Below are 26145 nucleotides of genomic sequence, written 5' to 3'. Positions count from 1 at the left end.
TTGTAGATTCGGCATATAAATTCTTGCACCTTCAGTTCTGTAGTTTGTACCATATCTCCGAATACGACGATGTCTAGGACGTTTTGAAATGCAGCGATAATGGAATCGTTTCGCGGCTCTTCCTTTTCGAAGCAGTGTTCTATCACATCTTCCCATGACTTATGGTAGCCAGCACAAAATCATGTACAAGGCCATACTAGAGCCCGTCCCTCCCGAACTTGATGTTGGTGTTGGGGGTCGTCGGGTTTCATCACACTTTATCGCTTGAATCCACTAGTTGATCATGTTTATTCATTCAAAATGACAAGTTTCTGTACAGATTCTACGGTGTATTCACCCTTCTTGCTTAGAAATGATTTGTCTGAATTAATTATTGTTTTGTTTCAGGTTCGACTGATATTCTATGAGTTGGACATTATGTATTAATTGTGTCGTATTTGTTTCAATTGTTCACTCGATTGAGATAAGTAAAAATAATCTCTGAGTTGGGAATGCCTCATATTTCTGAGTTGTGTTTCACATTTGATTTTTCTGTGTGGATCATCTATATAGAACTTTCTGCTGCAAGATATTACAAAACTTGATGTAATTAAATTTGTTTCTCGTTTTTCATTGAGTATTGTTGCTACCATTTAATAATTTGGACTTTCTCTACATGTTCAATAACAATATCGCTTCTGTACAAACTTAGTCGACTTGTCAACCACTTTGACGAAAGATTTCCGTTTCAAGGAAAGGATACGAAAATATAGTGATCCCCGCGAATAATATCCACATCTATTTGCGCTGCACAATAAAATATATCGCCTTTGAACTATCTTATCTGACCTCTAGAACACCCTGTTTGCTGGACGAAGGAATATAGCCCCCAACCCTTTGAGTGATAAAGCGTAGGAGTTGCTTCGTCTTGGTCATATAGATAGAGACATAAAGTCTCCCGGCTTTGAGGAAAAGAGTGAAAACCGAGATAAAAAAGTGCATATTTTCTATGTCTTATATAATTATAATTTTATAATTGGGGGTTTACGTCGCGAGACAACTGAGATCATGAGCGACGCCACAGCGGTCGGTCTGTAGATTGCTTTTGCCCACCTGAGGGTTCTTTAACGTGCGATGAAAGCTCATAACACGGCACATCGTATTTAACGTCCCTCGCGGAAGACGGCGTGTGTAAGCAACTTGTACCCTGCCACCAAGTTGCTGGCGTCCTCGACCGGGTTCGAACCCGCGATCTCGGGATCAGAAGGCGAACACACTACCAACTGAGCCACTGAGGCGGGTTTTCTATGTCTTCGATACCTCCATCAAGGTTCATAGTGTTTGTTAGAATGAAAATTGTATGTTGGTCGATTTTATGATGGTTCAATGATAGATTTCCTCTGTTGTTGTTTACATGTTGCCGCTTAGAGTGTTCCTCTGTTCTTCAGCGTTAACTCTGTGCTATATTGTAATACGTATTTCTCCTTTTGATAGATTGATTAGCTATTATTTCTCTATGCGTTGGATGGTGTGGAGGTTTGGCCTTCTATTAATTGTAGCTGTTGATTGTGTTGTTTCTCGTTATTTCCTTATGTCTATGCTGTTCACTTAATAAGAAATTGGTTAATTAACAGTTGTGTAATGTTGGAATTGCGCTCGAAATGTTGTAACAGATATTGACGCTATTGCAATGATGGTTCTCATGTGTAGGAATATTAGACCTTTTATAATACAACTTGTAATTTGATTGTAATCATATTGATTAAGAATATCTTCTTTGTAGTGGCATAGATTTTATTTCCCCTTGTGTTCGTGTCGTTCGTATTCCATGGTATTCCACACATCTATCGGCAGCCGTCTTCAACAAATAAGATATCATCAGATCTGGTTGTTGGCTAGGAGCGTGCTATGTTGTGAAGGTCATTTTTAACATATCTATTTTCTGTGTTGGATTCATAAAACAAAGTAATGTTTGTAGTGCCTCTTATGAAAATTGTATAATGTTCGATTAGATTATGTCACGAGGATGATTTTATGATAGTTAAAATAATAGATTTTTCTCTTTTGTTGTTTTGACTAAGAATAACTTCTTTGTAGTGGTATAGATTTTATTTCCTCTTGTGTTTGTGTCCCATGGTCTTCCAGGGTTTCTGCTGTTCACAGATAATTATATACAACTATCAGAACTTCCCACTATTGCACTGATGGTTCTCACGTATAGGAATATTAGACTTTGTATAATACAACTTGTAATTTTGTTTGTAATCATATTGATTAAGAATATCTTCTTTGGTTAAATGTGGTGTTTGTTTCTCGTTTTGATATGGTATTGTGTAGCTATTATTTCCCTACATATTAGAGCATATCGGTTATGTTCTATATTAATGTTATGTGTTGAGTCGAATTATTTCCTTTTGTCTGTGCTATTCACTTCAATAGAAATTGATTATTTAAATTTGTGTCATATTGGAATATTAAACTTGGCATCTATATTGTGCTCAAAATTACTTACATCTATCAGGTTCTCACATCTCAAACTTTTTATAATAAAACTTGTAATTTTGATTGTAATCGTATTGATTAAGAACATCTTCTTTGATTAAATGTGCTACTGCATTTTAATTCTGATTCATTGAAAACTTGTGTGCATGATTACAGTTAATAAAAAATATTGTGTTTGATCTGTGATACCTAATCTTCTTTGACTAAATGTGTTACAGCATTTTAATCCTGATTCTTTGAAAGCTTGTGTGTATGATTACAGTTCATAAAAAATATTGTGTTTGATATGTGATACCTATTCAATGCTATTGTATATGCTAAGTATATTCTTTGTTACGTGTATTGTATTGTGTTTCTTCTGCTTTAGGTTTTTTGGCTGGGTTTTTCTCCTCCAGACAGAGTCACAGCATAATTCCTTGCACTATTGACTTTAATAAATAAATTTTCACTTGTACTTTTGTGTATGGCTATCCTTTGCATGTAAACAGCCTACTGCACACCTGTTGTAGCTGGAAAAAATATTACGATTGAAGTCGGCACAGGTAGAAATATGATGAAAGAAGTCGACCCAGACTGAAAAAAATGTGAGCGGGTAAGCGCGCACGCAGCCCTCCAGCCACGCGCCACCCACCGGTAAGCGCCTCCACCCGAGCGCCGCCCGCCGGGTGCGGGAAAAAATACGCGAACCAAGTCGGCCAAGGCTAAAAAATGTCGAAAGAAGTCGGCCCAGGCTCAAAATGTGAGAGGGTAAGCGCGCACGCAGCCCTCCCCCCGCCGACAAGCACGCGGACAACCCTCCGCACACGCGCCGCGGAGGGAAAAATACGCGCAGGGCTCACGTTAGGACTCAGGGGTCATTGTCGTAGTTTCGCCACTCCGCTCCTTCCCAACCCCTACATACTACTGTCGCGTCCCTTTTAGGGACCATATCGTAATCCGCTCAAGACTGTGGCTTTCGGGCGCGACCTTGTTCACCTCTAGCTTCGAGCGTAGCTCAATTCTACCAAATTTGCGGCGCTGTCGAACACTATGACGTCATTTGTTTACAAACAGGGACAGGTCTATTGTTGGACATAAACGAAAACGATCTAAGCGTGCTGCACTCCACCGTCGGCAACTCAAGGTCTAAACTCAACTGCTCACGCGCCCTGCACCTGCGTAATGCTATTTTGTGTCCGAAGTAACTTGGAAGTAACTCGTTCTTTTTTTTAAGTAACTCAGTACCTGCGAGTTACATTTCAGACTGAAGAACTTCGTTATTAACTTAGTTACATTTTTCACACGGTAACTTCACTTGTAACGAGTTCTTTTTGACAGGTAACTTCTGAATCTATGCTTTTCCCTCGCTCGACGTAAAGTGTGACACCAGCTGCTCTCCTCTCTAGGCGCATGTGGAACGACACGCACCTGTATCTGTCGATGTCGCACGGATCATCAGTCCACGTTTCAGTCAACCCGCGCACGCGCGCCTTCGTAAGAATTGCATGACCCTGAACACCCATCCTCTGCACTCGCAAACTGAACGTTCGCTAGGACCATGCTCAGAGCGCTTGTTTCGATGTATGAACCGAGTCGAGAAACTTGCCTTGGTGTAACGGTATCGAGGCTGTGGCGCTCCAGTCTTGGAAACTCGTCGTGTAGATGTTTGTCTCTGTTGCGCTCGGTGTGATAGTCTTGGTCCACGTTAGTGATGTACTGCCCTTGGAGGCTAGTCACTCGCGACAGGGACGAGGCGTTGTGACTTGCTATAGGGGTACACTAGGTACATTCTCGTAGGTCGCACCTTTCGATTTATGAACGGCCACGACGTTCGCGTTGACGGAACGCGCTTGTTCTTGAACAGCATGACCGTCCTGAAGTTGATAGGAACCAGAGAAACCTGAGACAATGGAACGAGGCGGGATTTTGATTGTAGCGATGCCCGTTGTTTAACCGGAGCTGTTCACGTTTTGCGCGACCTGTAGGTGGCAGATATTAACTCCAACATGGCGGACGTATCCAGGTTGTCACTTAGTTTCGATTTTGAGGTTTCTGAATTGCAATGTTGATTCTCGATGCGTTGAAGGCGAACGAGTATTAAACGCTGCTCATATACTTCTGGCAGGCGTAACCGAGTTGTCCAAAGAGAAGGCTATAGTTTTCGCTTATTATATGCGAAGTTCCGGCGTGTTTGATCAACCAAACTTCGTGAAGGTGAATTTCACGTTTACCGGTTGCGAGGCCGCAATAGCAAGGAGCGAGCGTCATGTGCTGCAGGAATGTCAGAGACATGCAAGCACAGGATATCTGTGCAGATGCTCTCTTACAGATAAGATCTTGGAAGTGTGTAGCCAGTGTACGAATGTATAGTTTAGAATTTACAGGGTAATGTTGCCACATCCGTCTGTCACTGGTGCGCATGTTTTTGGGAAACCTTAACGAATCGTCGCACTCTTTCTGCATTCTTTCCGAAGTGATTTGACGCGCTGATTCAAATGCACAGTTACAAAACTGACTTTGTATACGTTTTCGCGCTATTCCTTGCGATTTATTGCACATAGTGGCTACTCAAGTTAGAAAAATATTGTTGTGTTTTGCATAGACTAGGTTTTGCTTCCCTTCCTGACGTGAGTTGCACAGAAGTGTGCCTCAGCAAAAAGAAAAAAAAAGAAAGAAAAAGAACGTTCATCAGATATGTAGGCAGTGCCGCTCCATGAGCTCTGTCATACACACATAAGCATTGCTGATGTAACAGGTTTGCTGATTTCGCGTTCCTCAATCCATCTCTTCCGAGGATGCGTCAAAGTAGGCGGTATTCCATATGTGGAAAGAAGAAAATGTGGAAAGACAAACTGGCTGTCCCGTCGGCGCGCATAGTCGCATTGTCGCGCATAGTCGCATTGTGGCACAGAACAAAAGTCGTTTGGTTTTGTTTGCTGGTCGTTGTCTGCACTGCTTCCTTCATCCATGATTGCAACAACAAAATACAGGTTCAGCTGAGCGACCCACGCGAAAAGCAGCAAGTTCTCCGCAAGTGAAAGCGGGGTCGGCCGTGTGTACCTGTATCGGCTAGTCCCGAGTTTCACCGCTGTGCGGCGTCGATTTGGCGAAAATCGCGAATAGGGCGTTTATGTTTATTCGCTCGGACGCGCTCGGACTCATAGCGAAAACACGACTCCGAGCGAATAAACATAAACATGAACGCGACCTACTTCATCGTTCTCGAGAGTGCTCAACTAACCGTTACGATGCCGTCGTGCAGGTTTGTCATCATCACGTCCATGGTGTCGGATGACATAACGAAACGCACAGTGCAGACACGAGACAGTTTCAGCAGGTCGCAAGCGCTCTACGAAACCGATACAATGAACGGAGCTGTCAAATTACAATATGATGTCAGTCACTTCGAAGGAATCATGGCTTATCGTGTTTCAGGAACCGCTATCGTCACGACCTTCGACCCTGCTAAAACCCCGCCCGCCGACACGTTTCTTATCAGCCCAGGTGCCCAATAAAAATACAAACTAGGGGGAGATCGCTATACTTCACAGAGTCCCATCAGTGTGTTAAACAAACGCTATCGCATTTAATACTTTGCATCAGTGCTGGATTTACAGTGATGGGGGGCCCCGGGGCTGGGGGGGGGGGCTCCCTCGTGCATTCTATGTATTATTCTATGTATTCTTTGTATTCGTGTATTATATGTCTATAAATGACATCGTTTTGTTTCTTAATGACGGCGGCCGTGTGGCACACTAGTCCGAGATTTTTCAGCAGTCAGGTTTTGTCATACTTTGAACATTTCGTAGACAAGTGAAATAAATATTTTATTCATGTTTATCCAGTGTGTTATTCGGGGTCGATATGCGTAGCGGGAGGACAGGTTTTTATCAAGTTTCCGTTTCATGGATGCGTTTCAGGCATGCAAAACAGATTTCCCTTGGACAAGACCTTTACTGGTGGGGCCCCCTTTGTGGTGGTGGCCCCGGGGCAGGTGCCCCATCTGCCCTCCCCTAAATCCGGCACTGCTTTGCATGTCTGCTCTAAGGGAGTACGAAAACATTTTAAATGCATCATCTTGGGTGTGCGTGTGTGTGTGTTTTTTTTTTCGCAACGCAACCATTCTGCAGGGTGTCCTTTTTTTCTATACAGATTTTTCATTAAGAAAACTATAACGGCTGTAGACATCCAGTTTTCTCTTCTATCATCTCTGGGCCGGTGGAGGGTTCTTGGACATCTCAACCGTCGAATGACTAATTACCTAAAAATCGTTAATTAACTTTTTAATTATAAAAGCTACGAGGTTGTCCCAATGAGAACATTTGGTCCCTTCTGTCGCCTAATTCCACAGCCGTTTTCAGAACAAAAATCCGTTCGATAGATCGTCCGCAAAAAAAATAGTGAACGAACACTTTTTTTTTCTTGTTCATCGCGCGTCATTCCTTCACCCCCAATGTGAAATGGTGAAAGAGCACACATCGCGTCTTGCGTCGTGGAAAACGATTGAAAGGAAACAGAAATTGCAACCCAAGATTAGGGAATATCCGATATCGTCACCCGATACATTCGTTTTGTTTTGTTTCCGCGAGTTAAAGTTCATCTTCGACGGATGAGGCGGCACTGTGCACCTTCACCCTCTCGCATTGGGAGTGAAGGGAAGACGCCTCTCTGGAGATGCGCAATAAACAAAATCGAGAAAAAAAATGCGTTCTTTCACGAATTTTTCGCTGACGATCTATCTAATGGATTTTTGTTCTGAAAACGGCTATGGTATCAGGTCACCAAGGGGACCGATGTTCTCATCGGGACAACTTTGTAGCTTTTTAATTAAAAAGGTAATTAACGATTTTTAGGTAATTAGTCATTCGACGGTTGAGCAACAGAAGGCCAAGAACGTCCGCCGGCCAAAAATAATCTGCCATCAGATATTGATAAAGGTTGGCAAGTGGATGCTCTATTTTTAGATTTTAGCACAGCCTTAGATTGAGCGCCTCCATTACCAACTCATCCCTATATTGGTTAATATAGGCTTACCACTGTGGATTCTTAATTTGATAAATGCTTATTTGTCGAACAGCACTTTGGCAGTGAACATTTCAGCGTTTTCTTCTCACAATGTAGGTGTTACCTGGGGTGTCCCACAGGGCAGTGTAATCGGGCCAGTGCTATTTTTTATCTACGTCAATGATATGTCCACGTTTTGCGCAACAGAGCTTGAATAAGATTACTCACTGGCTGCGTTCTTTACTGTCCTGGCTATTCATATGGTGACCAAGCTTGCTGAATAGCTCAAAAGATATTTCTGAGCGGTGCTACAGAATGAGAGACGATGTAAAGCTGTGAGCAAATAAGAAAGCCGCCCTACTTTGCGCCACTAACAAAATGCAACCTATACTATTATCTTATTCTATATCGGAAGTCTAATTATCGATGAAGTGATGGAATTTAAATACATTGGTGTGATTGTCACTTCAGGATTAAAATGATCAACAAACATTGACTTACACGTTCGGCCGCCATGTGTATACGTTGGGTTGCCTGAACAGAAAACTGCTCAGAGCTTCTCCTAACGTTAAATTATTAGCTTTTAACTCGACATTGAGGTTAGTTCTCGAATATCCTTCTGTTTTGCGGGATCCCTGTAATAAATGTCATTTCTAAAAACTTGAAATGGTTCAAAGGGGGCTATAAAGTTCATCTTTAGTGCATACGGTAGGCCAGACAGCGTTACTAATCTGACAATGACATCGTATCACTTGAAACGTGAATTTCAAATAAATGCTCTGCCGTTTCTCCAACGGGCTGGTTGTTCGAAACGAACGTCACATGCATCCCTCTGTCTTTTAAGTCTATATTCGCTCGAACCGAAACTCTCTTTTTTTCCGCACTATTCGAGAGTTCAACTCATTGCCAACCTTTCTGTTCCATTCCGTTCGGTTAAGTCAGCATTATAGATAGTTTTAGTACGTCATACGCTATCGCATTTGCATAGTAAGGGATAACGTGGTGGCTCTGCGCGATGCGCGAAGCTCTCTTTTTGCGCGTGCGCAGAACCACCAACGCTATCTCTTACGTACGCAATGGCGACAGCCTACGATGCACTAAAACCCTAAAAATATACTCTTTAGAAGTATGCGTATTTCGAGCGTTCTGTGTTCCTTTTTGACTGTGTTATGTTTTTCTTATGATCATTTGTATCTGCAATTACTTGTCACTCCTCCTGCTTGGGTCGAAACATGGTCAATAATATTAACAAATAAGTGAATAAATCACGGACGTTGATTGTGACTGCAGTGAACTTGCAGAGGTTGTACCGATCTTGTACACTAAACCTTTGTACTATCATTACGTGCCAAGTGCGCTACGTCGGGTTGTTCTTGAGCTTCTCGGACCACTGTTCATACCATACGTTTTAAAATGCATATAGACTATAGGATGTCGTGCCTTTCAGACGAAGACATTTGTGGAGGAGTTAAAGAAAACATTCCACGAGCTCATAGAAAACAAGACATGGATGGACAATAGCACAAAAGAGAAGGCTTTGAATAAGGTAGTGGTCATCACATTATGGAACTCTCTCCACGACCATTCGTAATCCTGTTTATTCCTCTTTTCTTTGTCGCAGGTAGACAGCATGACACCCAAGATTGGATACGCAGACTGGCTCATGAATGACAGCTACTTGGAAGAAAAGTACAAATACGTAAGTGCTGTGCTTACGTAAGGGTTATCTAAAAGATTATGGCAGAATTATCGCGAATGCTTCGGGCTATTTAACGAACGGCGAGAGCTGTCGGGTCCACCTGAGACATTACAATGTGAAACTTTAGCGCCCTCTGTGAGGCGCATGCGGAATCGCTTTACTGGATGCTTCGGAGACTCTTCCTCTGACTCCAGAATCCCCCTCCCCCATATACGTCCACTCTACAGCTATCGCGGTAAAAACTGGCAACGGTACCGTGATCGGTTTCTACTTTCATCGCAAAAAGGCAAATGAAGGATTTGCCAGAGTTATTTTTGTTATGTCTTGTTCGGGTTTAGACAAAATTTGGGCAGATGAGTGCGGTATGACGGGTACCTGTACCCGTTACTTCTGCTGAGCGAGGGCACCCGCTTGTGTCTGCGCACGTCTGAGCGGCTACGGCAGGGCATGAATCTAGGCCGTGCCTTCGCAATGGAACGCGTCCTCCAAGAATCGGACCACGGGGGTAGTCACGACCTTCAAGTCCTTCTGGAACCATAGTCCATCGCACACGTCACACTTGTGACCGAATTCATTGTCTACAAACACAGTTCTAAAGCGCGCTGTGGCCAAATTCCGTCGCTTACGGTACTCGGGAGCACGTTTAAAATGGTCCTTGTGCGGTTCGGTGCTCGTGCAATTGGGCCCAACCTGGCTACCCAGGATGGCCACTGATGGGCTGGAGCGCTTGTTTACGTTGAGACGCAGTCAGTCTGGTGGATTATTTTGTTGGAGTTGGCTACACCCTATAGAGAGAGACTGTCATACCTTAAAGTGACTATCGTATCCGGCAACGTGTGTATGAGACCGATACGGTAATGTTCGGCATTGCTTCACAGTGTACTTGGTCAAGATTCTCTTCCGAAAACAGCTTACGTATTAAATTATTGTTATCTATTAATATTTATTGATACTACTTGCGTCCTTCGGGGGGGCCCAATTAGGAGTGGCGGTCGGAAAGAAAAAATACGAACATGAAATAATGCCGATAATTATTCGAACATGACGGGTGACACAGTAGCGACAAATGGCAAATGACCAAAATGCCGTAATTATGTACAGTGATGACAAAGGACACAATGCACATGTGTAGCAAGCAAGATAATAATGATATATACAATGACATAAGGACTTACAATAATGGTAGGTGGTCCTGAACACTTGAAACAGATACATCAAAGCTTTTAGCCGACACGACATCGTCCGGTATGATACTCATATCCATGTTTGTACGTGGAAAAAAGATAAACTAAACGAGTCTACCCTCCACATGGAAGTCATAATATAGAACTTATCAATATTACATGTGAGACGTCTGTCACACATAGAAATGAGTAAATTACGTAAATGAACGAGTTTTCAACACTCGCACTCCCTCGGCAGCTAAGGAAGCCTTAGCGATAGTAGCATCATGATGACATCAGTCAGGCACTGGAATGGAGCGCAGTGCAGCGCAGGCGATTGTCTCGAAGCTCGTTTGTTCACGTTCACACCGCAATATAATAAGTGAAAAGTCATCTGTGAACACGCAGACTTTCGCTTACCAGTGACAGTTCTGACATGACCATGTTGCAAGGAGCACGATGTTACTTTAAAAGCGATAAAACCCCCGTGCCGGGGAACAAGTCAACAGACGACACAACACACAGGCACAGACTGACGAACAAGGATTTATTATCAAACTTGGTTTATATCCTCTTACCTAACCAACAACGCCCTCTTCAGCAAGTTCCCGATGTTACATTCCTGACTATACGAACATGACCGACGCTAACCCAGAAGTGACATTCCACGAGCCGATCACAGTGCACGGACCCCGATGACATGCAGACGTCTTCGACTATGGCCCCCCGCGACGGACCACTATGGGCCACAGAGGCAAAAAGGCACAAGAGGCAAAAAGAAAAAGACAGGAGGCTGCGAGACCTCGACCATCACCAACCACGTGGACTGAACGGTCCCGGAAACGGAGGGAACTCGCAAGGTTCAGGCACGCGCAGGAGCCGCAGCCGCACACGAGCGCTGCGGGACAGAGCGGGTTGTCGCGGCCCAAAATTGAGTCTGCCGAGTCGCATGTACTCCCAGTGGAGGTAAACGAGCGCTCCAGCCCATCAGTGGCCATCCTAGCCAGGTTGGGCTCAATTGCCCGAGGTCGGAACCGCACAAGGAGCATTTTAAACGTGCGCCCGAGTACCGTAAGCGATGGAATTTGGCTACAGCGCGCTTTAGAACTGTGTTTGTCGACAATGAATTCGGCCACAAGTATGACGTGTGTAATGGACTGTGGTTCCAGAAGGAATGAAGGTCGTGACTACCCCTGTGGTCCGATTCCGAAGGCACGGCCTAGATCCATGCCCTGCCGCAGCCGCTCAGACGCGAGCAGACACAAGCGGGTGCCCTCGCTGAGCAGAAGTAACGGGTACGGGTACCCGTCATACCGCACTCATCTGCCCAAATTGATGTCCCCGAGGCTGCCATACTTGCAGATACGCTGATTGCGACGCGCAGGACAGTACGGAATCGTTGGCCAGGTTATAAACGTTCCCGTCGACGTTAACAATATGATGCGGACCCTGCCGCGTCGGTTGGACAACGACTATGTCATAAATGTGAACATAAAAAGGGCCTAAAAAAGTTATTGTTCTTGAGCGGCTCCGTACGGAAATCCACAGTGAAGGATGTGTTAGCGATACTTGGTAGACAAGCCGCTGTACCGAGAGAAGCATATTGCAGTCGACTGGGCGGAGTGGAATCTGCGTTCTTGGAGACAATCCCCCAGTGGGCACAGTAGTGGGCACGGCGCAAGAGGTTTTCGCCATGAATAGGAAGTTAGGCAAGCCCACGGCCTTCCTAATCATAAGCGCGAGCGACAAAGAGGCACCAAGTGACCTTGCCTCCTTATAATGCCGCATCGTCTGTCCACCAATTATCAAGCGCAGTTCGAGCCCGACAACGCAGAATCGGGTAGACTTGACACCTACGCCTTCAAACGCGCATACATAGTGGCAGGGGACACCGTAGCTTGCTGCATGTACTTCCACAAGCTAGTCTTCTACCTCATGACCATCCTGCGCAGCGAAACACCATACAACCCCTTCTGCAAGTACTGCGTCTTCGATATCTTCCTGCGGATCGAGTTCCAATAGGCGGGAGCCCGCACTCTCACATCCTTCTGTTGATGGCCAACGACCTGCGCGAGACTCTATTCCAGAGCATGCCCGTAGACAAGCAAGATATGACAGGTGAGAGCTTCATCACCAACCGAACTCATGAGCATACTTTCAGCTGACAAAAGCGAGGCGAGCGCTGCCGCTTTAAGATCCCTGTTCTGGCCGATGCCCGAGACCCGCGTGTTCGTGCCCCTGCCAATGGAGGGCAAGCGAAGACTGAGGGCAAGTGAAGACCGCGAGCGAGACGCTAGAAACGAAATCGTACGCCACGATACTACACGTACAGACGATGGCCCCGACACTTACAGCATAGCGGCAGACGGGGCAGATCTTGATGCAGGGTTGACGGGGCAGAAGATGATGGACCCGTGCGCCAAGGCGCGCGGCCCCAAGCGACCCTGCTGCGTCATACGGTACCGGAGTTACGATGCGGTCAAGGAAGTGGATCAGTACAAGCGCGAGCTGACAAACGAGCACGCCGAGATCGTGGATCGCAGTCAGTACCTGCAGGCAAGCAGGAGAGGGCACAAGGGCGCGAGCAGGAGATCATAGAGTCGACGCGCGAATTCGAGGCCGACATCGATCAGGGACTTCCCTACCCCCCCCCCCCCCAGGGGCGGAGGTGTACACCCTCCCTACATTTTTGCAACATCCCCCTGAAATTTCTCAGGCGGCCCCGCCAAGCTCGGCCATTAACACGTTGTGGTAGTGAGTCCGGTGCAACGAATCACATCCTGTACACTCAGACTTGGGCTGTAGGACCACAGTGATGCAGATGATCGTACCATGCATTTGTCCAAAATCACTTGAAAGTGACTGTTCAGTGCATCTATTGCGCGTATATACGCGCAAAAATGCGTGCGGGTACGCAAACTCAATGTGCATCATCAAGAACCATTTGCGCCCAACTCAGCAAGCATGGTATCCTTCGTTTTTCGTCTAAAGTTTTCATCGTTGGTTGCTACGTATTCATTGAGCTTTGTGAGACAAGGTGCTAGTCCTTTTTCTTTGTCTATCGTGTGATTATGCATCTTAATGCTGAAATGCCGTTCATAATGAATCTGTATTCTAATGTGCTGTGTTCTAACGTAATAACATGTACAAATAAAACGGGAAAGCTGTGCAGATATGTCACCATTGTGCCGCGATCCTTTCCGTGTCTAAGAAAAATTCCGTAAATGGAACCTTCACCAAGCATACCCCCTCTCCCTGTTGAAAGCTCGGCACCTCCCCCCCTCCCAGCAGTGAATTTCTGGGGAAATCACTGACATCGATAGGAACGAGATCATGGAGCTGGTCGCCGCGCTGTGCGTGATAAACGACGAAACGTCCATCGATCATTACCCGGACAACCCACCGTTGCGCGCGCGAGCCCTACCAGGCCAGGAACCAAGAAAAGATGACATCGGGCTAACCAACCACGGCACAAACGCCGTGCGCGATAGAGGCGCTGTCATGAGCAAGGAGGACTACTGCGCCGCCATACGCCGCAGTAACCCCGAGCAGCTCAAAATGGTCTTGGAAGTCATATATCGTCTACACCTAGGGAGCGAGCAGGTCATGCCAATCCAGACCTTCTTCACCTGCCCGGCGGGCAGCGGCAACTTCTACACGATACGGGTAGTGATGAAGACGTACAATCAATTTACAGTCAAAATGGACGGGCGACTACCGCAGCGAAACGCCCACCTGACGCGTGACCTGTGCGTTGACAGGCAAGGCTGGGACGACAGTTCACTCGGCGTTTAGATTGACGCTCCCGCGGCAGACGCGCGAAATGAGCTAAGATGTACTGTGGCCTTACCGACATGTTATGCGCGACGTGCGTGCTGTCATAGTGGACGAGGCCAGCATGTGTAGTGCGCAATTGCTAGCGAGTGTGTGTGCTCCCCTACAGCGAGTTACAGGAAACCACGACGCGTCATTTGGGGGCCTTGACTTCTACGCGATGGGTGACCTGTGGCAGTTGCCACCCGTTAAAGCGACGCCCGTTGTCGCCGCGCGGCGGTGCGGCATAAGACATTTCACGGAAATCAGTGCTGTGGTGTCTGATACCACCCACCCATGATTTTTTTTTATTTGCTAGCTGTTGTGAAGCTCTGCCTTAGAATGTGCATCGCTTAACATTTTAAAGGGAAGGTCGCATCTGGAAATCCATCTACGAAACCGATACCAGTATGCTCGGCATGGACCGGCAATCTACCTGGCTATTAACTTAACGAATTTTAAAGATCAGCGCTGCTTCCGCTTCCGCGGGAGCGGAAGCTCCGGCGGCGTAGCCTCACTGTCTCAGCGGAGGAGTCAGAGTGCGGCATGGAGAGGAGGAAAGGCGCCTCCATCCGTCCCGTAACTTTACGAGACGCCCGCACGGACGCGGCATTTTGTTTTCTCCAAGTCACGCCCTCATTGGTTCTCAGGGAGCGACGTTTTGTCCTTTTTGTTGCAACCTATCACCATACTAGACATACAAACCTTTCGTGTAACATCACGGCACCATTATTATTATTTTCTTCTTTCTTTTTTTTCAGAGACAGAATTTCGAGATAGTGTTAACGTCAGTCGCCTGCCCTTGTCATGTATTAAATCGAATAACAGTCAAATTAAGCCGCTCTTCCACGTGGGATTTTCAATACCGTGGTCAGTGCTCCAGGAGGAATAAAATGGCACTATCCTACGCAACCAGAAACTGCCTGTGGCCGGCCGGTTAGGGTCTGAGCATCCAGGCTAACGTAAGCATCCAGGCGACGTCCTCAAGACGCAATTCTGGGGTTGTCCAAGTGACTACCGCGGGGGATCTCCCGTGCACGTGAACGCTAAAGTTTCGATAGCGTTAGTTTCGATGTAGGATAGATGTGACCGTCCCTTCATGTCATTTCTGTGTGTGTGTGGCAGGACTACAAACCTCCGCTACTACCTTATTCACGGACCATTGATCGCTTCTGCCTAATTCTATGATCGCTAGAGTGATTCTGTATGGAGTTTACGCCTTCATTTCCTTGAAAATGCAATTGAAAACGTTCGTAGGTAAAGATGTTCGGACCAGATATACCGTACGTGACAGTGAGCGCAAACCTCTTCGAAAACCTTGGTCTCATCAGGCTGAAAAATCTACATACTTCTTACAACAAGACAACTGAGTGAGCATATGTTTATGACCATTGTATTTCTTACAGGAAACACAAGGAGCTGCAGCGTATGTTAGTGTGAATGGTCGCTACACAGACGGATACAACTGGTGCACTTGGACATACGCGTACAAGTTGCTTCGCGGCGCTGAACACCGAATAAACCAGAAGCACTGCAATATATTATTCAATTCACGTGGAATATGTCGTAGTAGATTTTTGTTTCCAGTGCTAACTAAGCGTAGACTTTCGACGTGCATTTTGAAAACGTGTATTTGGCGTTCAAAATATAACAACTTTCAATTTTTTGGTTAATCAGGGAGATCTCAATGAAGAGTTATATTATCATGATTCACTCAAAAAATATTGCTGATACCAATACTACCAAGGATATTTCTTGCACCCTTCATTCCACCCAGAGCTGTTGTAACCAGCAACGGTTAGGCGATGTTGACTAAGGTTTTGCTTCCTGCTAAGGCTAGACCCCCGGTAGTACGAGGAGTCTGCATAGTGCGCGCTAGTTGAGAGTGTTCGATTTACGGCGCTATGTGCACAGCGTGGTTGCAGAAACGCGATAGGTGCACGACTGACAGCTCCCTCAAGCGGTTCATGAATCCAAACTCGGGCTAAACGCGTACAAAGTTTTCAACGCTGAGCAGCCACGTATTTTATGAAAGATGCTGATGCAATTGTTTGCGACATCACAATGTTCCAGGTGGCGCACTGGACCAGCTGTGGTAAATGCTTACTACTATCCTGGCAGCAACGACGTTAGTAAGTATTATTATGCGCTCATTGTGGACATTGCTTTTAGCACCCCAACTGTAAATTATTCACACGTGTTTGTGTTTAATGCATATGAGTAGTACGGAATAAAGGCTAATAAGAACCACTTCTTTCGAATGCAATAGAACCCTAATCTAATCCGATTCTAAGCCAAAATCCAGTTCTAATCCAACACAATCCAATTCTAATCCAACACAAGCCAAGTCCAAAGCCATCTAATTGGTCGCCTTTAGTTCCACCCTCTTCATGTTGATTGGCCCACGGATTGATCTGCCTTTATGCTAATGAGCTGGCTTGGCTCCGCCCCGTCATGCTGATGGGTGCACGCCAAGCCCACTGATCGATGATTGGTCGACTGTAGCTCCGCCCGTTTATGCTAATAAGCCGGCTTGGCTCTCCGGGTCGCGCCTTTGTATGCTAATAAGCGGTACCTTTCGCACTCATTGGCCCATTCCAAACCCACTGATTGATGATTGGCTTGCTTAGATCTGCACCTTTATGCTAATGAGTTGGCATGGCTCCACCCGCCTCACGATGATTGGTGCATGCTAAGCCCGTGGCTGTGCCACCCCCTGGCTGCGGCCCCAGTGATTGGTCAATTCTAAGCCTACAGATCACAGATTGGCTCTGCACATTTTCTACACTTATAAGCCATCTGATTGATCGATCCTCATTGGCCCACCGACGGCGGCCAAATGGCGCGCTCGGCAGTGGCTCTGCTGCGGCTTCTATCTTAGATAGACAGGAAAAATACATTGCAACGTTTATTGACTACATGTTTGAGAAAAATCATGGCAGTCTTGGACAGATTGATTCCTTTGATGCTGGGTGTGGTTCCATGGAAGTGTCGGATCATGTAGACGTCTCAGGGACAGCGGCTAAGAAAAATTTCGTCCTCTGTGAGTTGACACTTCCATGTGCACTGGGTATCTTCGTAGCTGTCGCTGACGTCCAGCGAATGAAGGCACGTGCGCAGCGATTCAGTAGCGTTTCTGTCCAGGTTAATGAGGGACCACATAGGTACCACATGCCCCTCTCTGATGGCCAAGATATCGCCAGGGCATTCGTGCATGTAGGTGTGCTTATTCTTCTCCAGCTTGATGGTCGTAGTACAGTTTCTGGCGCCCAGCACCAGCGTGCACGAGACGAGGAAGAAGAGAACAAGCTACCACATTCTTCCAGTGACGCAGTCCAAATGACCCTACTCCTTCTCATCCTCTGCATTATCTAAGGGGGGAAAGAACGCCAAGTGAAATCTCACTATCTACGTTATCCACTCAAGCTTTCTATATTTGCAGCTGCCTTACAGGTAGGAGTCAACGTCATTGTAGAGGTATCATTTGTCTTCGTACACGATCAGACTTCTTTTCACATTTCTGATGGTGTACATACACTTTCTTTCCCACTATTGACACCTCTTTGTGAAACGCGAGTGTGCTTGAATAGGGTATCGTGGTATGTATCATAGAGGAGGTGTCTGCGCAAAATGTTCTTTTTCACCCATTTAGCTCTTGCTGTTTGTTTTCCCCCGGATAATTTGATGGAGTACATTTTGGCTTTCAAGCATATGGCTTCCTCAATGGCTATGCTACCGGTTTCAATATTGAGCGCACTAAGCATACCACGATTCCTCTCGCTGTACAGCGGATGATCCCAATCCAAAGAAGACAAGTCTAAATGGTCATCGGCGATCGCTCGTAACTGATCTTCGTAGTCCTTGCAGAATAGGCCGAGGATCAGAGAATCCGTTTCAAAGTAGCAGGTAATCACCGGACAAGTGAGCTTACTCAGCTATGTTTTTTGTAGTAGAACGAGTACATGGTTAATTTACTCAGTTCTTAAATTGTAAAGCCAATCTGCAGGGTGAAATCGCATAGCACTTTCCTTTTGTGCATTTTATACATGATGCAATAGGGGGACAAAATTTCCATTCTCACACATTCCGCCTGACTCCCGAGGCGACTCGCCGTCTCCTCATCGAAGGCTACTCGAGTATCCCGGATGTTAAATTTATTTAAAAGCGTTCTTCCGAAGACCGCATTATTTGAGATATTATAGAAATTTTGTTAGAACGTCGTGCCAGAGGCAACGCGTCTGGCAACATTGTCCTTGATGAAGGGACACAGGAATGGTGCCTGACGAAATTTTAGAATTTGGTGAATTTTCGTTGCCCTCATGGCCAATCTACAATAGAGCGCGAGCAGCGCGTAATGAGCCACCTACTCGACCTTGTCCTTGTACGTGACCAGCAGCTTTTTGCTGTTCGCGTGCTGATACATTAACTCCTCGAAGAGGCCTCGCTGGAATCGCGAGAGCTATTCCTTCGCGATGGCCGCCTTCTCGTGAGCCAGGGCGAAGTACCGCGTCAGCGCGTGGATACATTTTGAATACTCCAAGTCACACACGTACACGTACCAAACGTTCGAATCCTTGGGGTGATGCATGAAATTCATGAAGCTAAAATCCTCGACCCATTCGGAACCGCCAACAGGGAGGTGCTTTATCATACTGAATCCATAAAGATTGTTGCAATCTATGTATGATATATACACCTCCTCTTTATTGGGATCATAGCCACTGCACAGAGGGTTGTTAGCCCGTAAATGATGCCTGCTCGCATGACAGAGCCCGCCTCTAACACCTCATTCGATGGTTCTGTACATGTCCTCGTCGATGACTAACTCCAATTTTGCATGCGTGTAATTTAGAGCCCATGAATAGGATGTCAGAGAAACACAATGAAGCAATTCCAACCCGCGTGCCTCGTAGCATAGGCGTTGGAAGTGTTGCTGTCAGCATGTAATAGGGCATCCATTTTCCGGTACGATGCATTGTAATCCCTCAGGTTCGTGCATCCAAAACGTTCAAATACATGCAGCGCGTACTGGTAGTCTTTGTCGCTTATATCCTCTCCAGTGAGATCGTTTCGGAAGGCGGATTTTTCCGGCAGAGCAAATTCGTCGTAAACTGCGAAAGAGGTAACGTGGCTGTAAAAGAATACACCTTTATGATGCAACATTTCGTAGTCATCTCCAAATTCCTGCTTCAGGGATTGGAACACCTCCGCGCCCCACATGGATTTGACGGTTTCCACGAGCTCTCCCAGTGACGAATTTAGGTACTGCATGGTATTTCTGAATAAGAAGATGCCAATTTCGAACGATCGAATTTCTTCCATGGAACTGGCCACGATAAAGGGAGCTCGCTTCCACCCAAGAAGGTGAAATTCCCACAGCAGTCTTGCAAAATTGTAGGCCAGATTGTGCACCATGATGGGCAGTTTTCCCCTCGTTGTGCACGCCACGTTGCAGGGGTTGCACAGAGTCGCGATATAATTTGTCTCGCTGGCAGCACAACGCTTGGAATGGTCGTGATGCCAGACACGGGGTAGATCTTGCGTGGCTCGTTGCTCATAATTCAGCACCATTGTGGCTGGGGAGGCGTTCAGGGCGATCATGTCAAAGCTTTCACGCACTGCCTCGCGGAATCTTCACCGTGGTGCTTCCTGATCAGAATCACCTTCGAGTCGCGCAGGGTGCGCACAAGCACGGCACAGAAGCAAGAGGCGACGTGACGCTGCATGCCAACAGCACTGGGCGAGAGAACGCTCTCCGTGTCCAACACAACGATGTAGTTGTACTGCTGCTTGTACTGCATTTTAGTAGATTCTACGAAGTTTTTGCCCGGTTCGCAAAATTCCAATGTGATTTCGTTCACGTCCGGGCACAGGCGACGATGTTCCGCCTGCCTTTTTCCTCGTTAAAAGAGCGCGTGCAACGCTCGCATAGGAAACGGTAATGTCTTTTTGTCAACAGCCGCTCGAGGGACTTGATTGCAAAAAAATTTTCATCTATAGCCAATAAGTGAATTTTCTTTTCGCACTCCAGTTTTGGGGGTCGCGACACGTGCACTCCATGATCGACATACTCGTACACGTACATGGATATCTTGTTTTTGTCTTCGAATTCATCCAGTGTAGGGTAGGAGACGGGGAAGCAGCTACGCCACCAGTACTGATACCTTTGTGCATATGAACGGTACTGGACCATGGGCCCAGAACCTTGCCTATGGTGAAGGGGCACTGATCGATTGCATGCAGTTCGTGCTGCAAGATCTCGCGCTCCCGCTGGTAGTCAGGGCAGTCCATAAGCAGGTGGTAAGAAATTTTTAATGTACAATGTCAACAGTGCAAATAAGCCGTTTCATTCCTTCGTTTACAGGGCCTCTGACGGCAGCGGGAGAGGGGGGCGCTTCAGATTTACCCTGTGCTGCGCACAAACTTGCCTCGCTACGACTTTGACCCCATTGCATCCATTTTTTGGTTTTCACAGCAGAAATACACATTTGAATGTTTTGGACGTCGGCGGACATGAACCCACTTCCTTCCCTCTGATAATTTTCGATGCGCCTGGTAAACTCTTGAATCACGTCCATGAAAGTATTTGCGATGGCTCCGTCGCTATGGACTTCGCGAGTAAACTTCATAAAGTGAGCGATGTGTGCGATTATCTCCCCCTGAGTTTCCTTTATCATTAAAACATTGGAACAAATGCAAAACCTAAAGGGTATTCTCTGCGCTCTCAATACATCGACCATATCGTGAAAATGAATCATTAAATATTGTCGCAAATCCTCTACTCCTTCATCGTGAACAGATTCCAATAGCACAAATCTTTTGATGATACCTGTCGGTCTCCAAGAAGGGCAGGAAGGATATATCCATGTCGGGGTGATCGCATCACATAAGTAGACAGTGTAGGAGGTGCGCCGTTCCGAGAATGATCTTCCGATAGCTCTTCCTCCTCGGTATCGTGAGGGTCAACACACACCAGAGGGTCAACAAAATACACACCTGGGCACTGAAAATAAAAGGAACCATAAGAAACGTGCAACAAGTGAGGCGAATACCTTACTTTAGAAGCGAGTTGTGGCTCTAAGCAGACTGTGCCCCCTGAGGCGCTTCCGTGCCTTATAAACCAGCAGCCACGCTGCATGTCCGAACACAATGGGGCCATCTGTTTTATATCACAGCTCGTTTGCTTCGGCGTACTCCCATGGTTTGGAGGTCGTAAATCATGTTTGTCAAGAAATGAGGTCATGGAGCTTCATTATCCACGCTGCATGTCCCAACACGTTGGGACCATGTGTTTTATATCAGCGCTCGCTTGCTTCGGCGTACTCCCATGGTTTGGAGGTCGTAAATCATGTTTGTCAAGAAATGAGGTCATGGAGCTTCATTATCCACGCTGCATGTCCCAACACATTGGGGCCATGTGTTTTGTATCAGCGCTCGCTTGCTTCGGCGTACTCCCATGGTTTGGAGGTCGTAAATCATGTTTGTCAAGAAATGAGGTCATGGAGCTTCAGCATCCACGATGGCCCCAACGTGTTGGGGCGTTGGGGAGGTTGTTTTATATCAAAGTCCGCAGTAAAATGTCTGGCTATTCTTTCTCTAATTGTTCTTTGTATGCCTTCACAGGAGGCCGCCTTCATTCCACCTTGTGTTGTATAGTGATTTAGTAGTGACTGAAAATACTGACGAATGGGGGAACACAAAAATTCGCTTCCACGATCGATGAGGGGATTCTTCAGAATTCCATGATGAAAAACTCAATGGAAAGCTTTCTTTACGTCTTGCATGCGCCATGTACAGGTGCCTCAAAGGCCGTGTGCAGGTACCTCGATAGCATATCTAAGACCGTTAAGATGTACTTGTAGCCCTTGTTAAATTTCTGATATTTACGCATATCCAGAGGGTCCGCCTGATATAAATACCTCACGTGAGTTGCGATAATAGAGCACTGCTTAAATTTTTTCTTCACTGGCTTGTGAAGGGTGTAAGCATCTTCTTTTTTCAGCTGTCCGATGGCTCCTCTGTGCGTGGGCTTGTGATAACGTCGGTGCCGATCCACTCCACCTAACCTTTCTTCTTGATCTTTCGATAGGGCCCCATATTCGCTCCAGTGAGCAATTCGGTGTATTTTCAGAGTGCTTATAATTTTATACTTTTTTGTTCCAACTGGGTTTCTTGATGAGCGCGCTACGATATGCTAAGTAGCTCACGAGAGCCACAATGTTTGAGCGGTTGATTCGCTTCTTTCTATATACTAGCACACTATCTGCCTGCCAGGTGAAAACTTTCTTGAATTCTTTTAGCACAGATTTTGCGCGTGCTTTATCAACACCGGAGGCTAGCAGATTAAGATCGAATTGGTTGGGTTCCGGTTTCAGTTTGGGTTTCGAATGGATGGCTTCCAGAGGAGGAGGATGATGGTGAGCACACTGGAGCAAGTAATAGAGGGCTTCCAGTATTCTGCCGACTTTTATATCGTCCGAATCGTTGTATTTCAGAACTTCACCTATTTCAATTCTATGAGCCATGGCTGATAGCTTTTGATATCGCTTGCCCAGCGACTCCCGCCACGAGACTTTACAGCCCTGAGAGGAACGGTCGAAGTATCGGAATGAGACCACCTTGTTGTCCCCTAGTATATTTCTTCAACTGCTGGGGGCACTTATGAAGTGACTTGTAAGTGAGGAAGCGGATGATCTTTTTGTGTTTTTTGTAGTTTTTATGAAGTTCCGACAAAAGTGGGATATTTCTGCATAGAATGTTTAGGCAGATTTCTGAAAGGATTCGAATGTCGTCGCAGCTGAGCTCTTTAAGTAAGTCTGCACGGTGCACTGGTTTGCTGGTGGCCAATACTTTGAGGAGCGTGAGATGACTTCTAAGATCGGTCATTTCGCGGGTGTAAACGGGGACTACCGCTCGTGCAGTAAAATACCCGTTCGCAGGCAACGGGACGGAGGTGTTTGCGAGTGAAGATCTACAACTAAATAACTGTGCGCCTTCTCCGTCGCCTGGCCATATTCGTCGAGGAAATAGGAGAGACCCTGTCTCCTGAATACTTGACCTCTGAAGGTTTTGAGTTGTTGGTCCAGACCGAGCGTTCTGGAACAATAAGATATAACTGGCGTTCAGGGATATCGTTAGAAATGCAGCATTGTGATAGAACAAGGCTTGTGTGATCAGGATCATCGTCGCATTCTTATGGTGGCTACCCTCTGTACAAACAGTGACTCTACCTCCGATAGAACCCCATTTTCTGTATTTTGATCGTCAATAACTACGAGGGTGGGATATTGTTCATCGCAATCTGTGGGTATCCTGTCCATAAACTCCACTCCATTGAAATTCTTTACCCATCCAGCTGCATACTTTCGTACGTAGAGTATCTTCTGCGGTGGAATGCTAAATAACTCTGGGTGTCTCATTATCTTCTGCATGAGCACTGTCTTGCCGCACATGGACGCGTCGGTGATGAGCAGACCGCGGAATTTTATACACTAAAAACACACTAAATATGCCGCAAAACATGGGAAAACATGGACCTAAACATGCAGCAAAAAACGACTAAACACGCATAATGCAGCTAAAGTGGCAAAGCAAGCATAAAACATGCTGCAAATGCGGCAGAAAGTGCAGGAATATGCAATATGCGCATGGTTTATTTTCATGCGTGTTGTACAGAACTTCAACAGTGACTAGAAGAACGAATGTTACACTACCATCAACTACCTGCAGTTCTGGTCACAATAGACCATGATATACTATTCCACATCAGGCCGCACCAGTGCGACCTACGTTCCCATCTTTTCTTATATATATATTTCTGTTCCATTCCAGTCTGTACTGCTCCAAGTTTTTTTTGGCTGAAAGTTTGACATCTCTCTGTACGCATAAGCTTGTATGCTGAAAAGCTCCTCTCAACAACATTGCTTTGGTGACCATGGAGATAAATGCTGGGATTCTCTTGTACCTAATCCCCTGGGGATTCACCTGGTAATATGAATATGAATCTTTCTTTTGACGAAGGGGTTGGGCTATTGACAAGCAAGGCCAAGCATGGGACCAACCTATTGTACCAGATGATCAGATGCACGAAAACCCCCAAAAATAAAGAACGAAGGGGGGTTAAGTTCCACTGAGCTGAAAAACTGGACACGACGGGGAAGTGTGCTGGACACAGCTTGACGAAGAAGAAAAGTATTTTGAGTGCTGAGTAGCAAATACTGAAAAAAGTATTTTAAATACTTTAAAAATATTTGTTGCAAAAAGTATTGAGTGGAGTACCAAAATATCAGAAAAAGTATTTAAAATACTGTATTTTGAGTACGTACTGAAGATACATACAAGTCTGAGTGGACTCCAATGCTGGTTTCGCATGCGTCTGTAGCGAACGCAGCCTTCTGCGCGCCTTCACGTGCCCGGCGTTCGAGAAGGTCGGGCCTGGCCGACGTGCCCCATTGAACAACACATTTATGCACAAACATGCAGTATTCTTCCAAATATGAACTAACGTCTGAAACATGCATTTTCATGCATTTTAAAACCTTCACTAGTGCATTCATATGGCCTCATAACATGCAAATATATTGCGTTCAAAGCTCTGCATGCCCCGGAAAGAAACATGCAAAACATGCCAATCCTCGGTCTCGTGATGAGCATTCGAGCGGTGTGCTGGAACTCCATGCGCATTATGGAATAACTTGAGCAGACTGTGTAGTGAGGTGTGATGCATCTTTATTTTCACCCATAACTCCTAGCACGATTGATGATCGTCTCCAGGACTCTTATTTCTTCCTGACATATTTCCTGAAGCTCTAGCAGTGTATGCTGCCTGTAAGCCGACAGGTACTCGTCCAAGACTTCGCGTATGATGTCCCACAACTTGTTTGTTGTGAAACAGGAGCGGGCAACACATCTTGATAAAGTTCTGTCGCTCGTGTGGCACGCCAAAGTGGAACCACTTCGAGTTAATGCACCTGAGTTGCACCGTCTGGTAGCGCACTAACGAGGTGAGTTTGGATATCTAAGATAGAGCCGTAGCGGGGCTGCTGCTGAGCGCATCATCTGGTCGCCATCTGTGCGCCAATGAGGATCAACCAATCAAATGGCTTGTCAGGGCAGAAAATGTGCAGAACCAATCTGCGATCTGTAGGCTTAGAATTAACCCATCACTTGGGGTGCAGCCATGGGGGTGGCAGAGCCACGGGCTTAGCATGCACCAATCATCGTGAGGCGGGTGGAGCCATGCCAGCTTATTAGCATACAGAGCTAAGCCAGCCAATCATCAATCAGTGGGTTTGGAATGGGCCAATCAGCACGAATGGGATCACTCAATAACATACAAAGGCACAACCTGTAGAGCCAAGCCAGCTCATTTGCATAAAGGGCGGAGCTACGGTCGACCAATCATAGATCAGTGGGCTCTGCGTGGACCAATCATCGTGAAGGGGCGGAGCCAAGCTAGCTCATTAGCATAAAGGAGTGGAGCTACAGTCGACCAATCAGCGATCAGTAGGCTTAGCATGAGCCAATCAACATGAAGTGGGTGGAGCTAAAGGCGACCAATCAGATGGCTTTGGAATTGGCTTGTGTTGGATTAGGATTAGATTGTGTTGAATTATAACTGGATTATGTTGGCTTAGAATTGGATTAGAATAGGCTTCTATTGAATTAGAAAGAGTTGGTTCTTATTAGCCATTATTCCATACTACTCATATCAAACCTTTAATTTTTTATAATAGATCATTTTTTATGGTGAGGACAGTACTGCTCCTATTTTAGAAGTTTCGTCAACCAACAGCGATCCATGTTCGCGACTGATCTGCTGCTCCTGGCGACGTAAAAATACTGAGGGCTCAGGCTAGCGAATAGATATTTTTCTGAGACTCCACCTCCACTGCTTTACGACACCTTTAACAAGCAAACTGCCAATATATTGCAGATTCTTCCAGGAATGACATTAAAAATTGCCTAATGTTCAAAGCAGTATAACACTTCAGAAAATCCTAAATG

General features: G+C 46.0%; 1 protein-coding gene and 1 long non-coding RNA gene across 2 annotated transcripts in view; both read left to right on the top strand.

Moving 5' to 3' along the window:
- The window catches only part of LOC135382017 (neprilysin-3-like), a 38533-nt gene extending 29478 nt beyond the window's left edge, over positions 1-9055 (top strand). The window contains exon 3 of the mRNA XM_064612576.1: positions 8912-9055. Within this exon, the coding sequence (XP_064468646.1) occupies positions 8912-9055 (144 nt within the window). The remainder of the gene's footprint in view (positions 1-8911) is intronic.
- A 6421-nt stretch (positions 9056-15476) lies between these two features.
- LOC135367481 (uncharacterized) overlaps positions 15477-26145 on the top strand; it is a 45255-nt gene continuing 34586 nt past the window's right edge. Inside the window, exons 1-2 of the long non-coding RNA XR_010414477.1 lie at positions 15477-15509; positions 16213-16271. This is a non-coding gene — a long non-coding RNA (uncharacterized LOC135367481). The remainder of the gene's footprint in view (positions 15510-16212; positions 16272-26145) is intronic.

The sequence above is a fragment of the Ornithodoros turicata genome, chromosome 1, assembly GCF_037126465.1.
Source record: "Ornithodoros turicata isolate Travis chromosome 1, ASM3712646v1, whole genome shotgun sequence".
Taxonomy (NCBI): Eukaryota; Metazoa; Arthropoda; class Arachnida; order Ixodida; family Argasidae; genus Ornithodoros; species Ornithodoros turicata.
The sequence above is the reverse complement of the archived record's forward strand: the minus strand, read 5'-3'. Positions and strand labels throughout refer to the sequence as shown.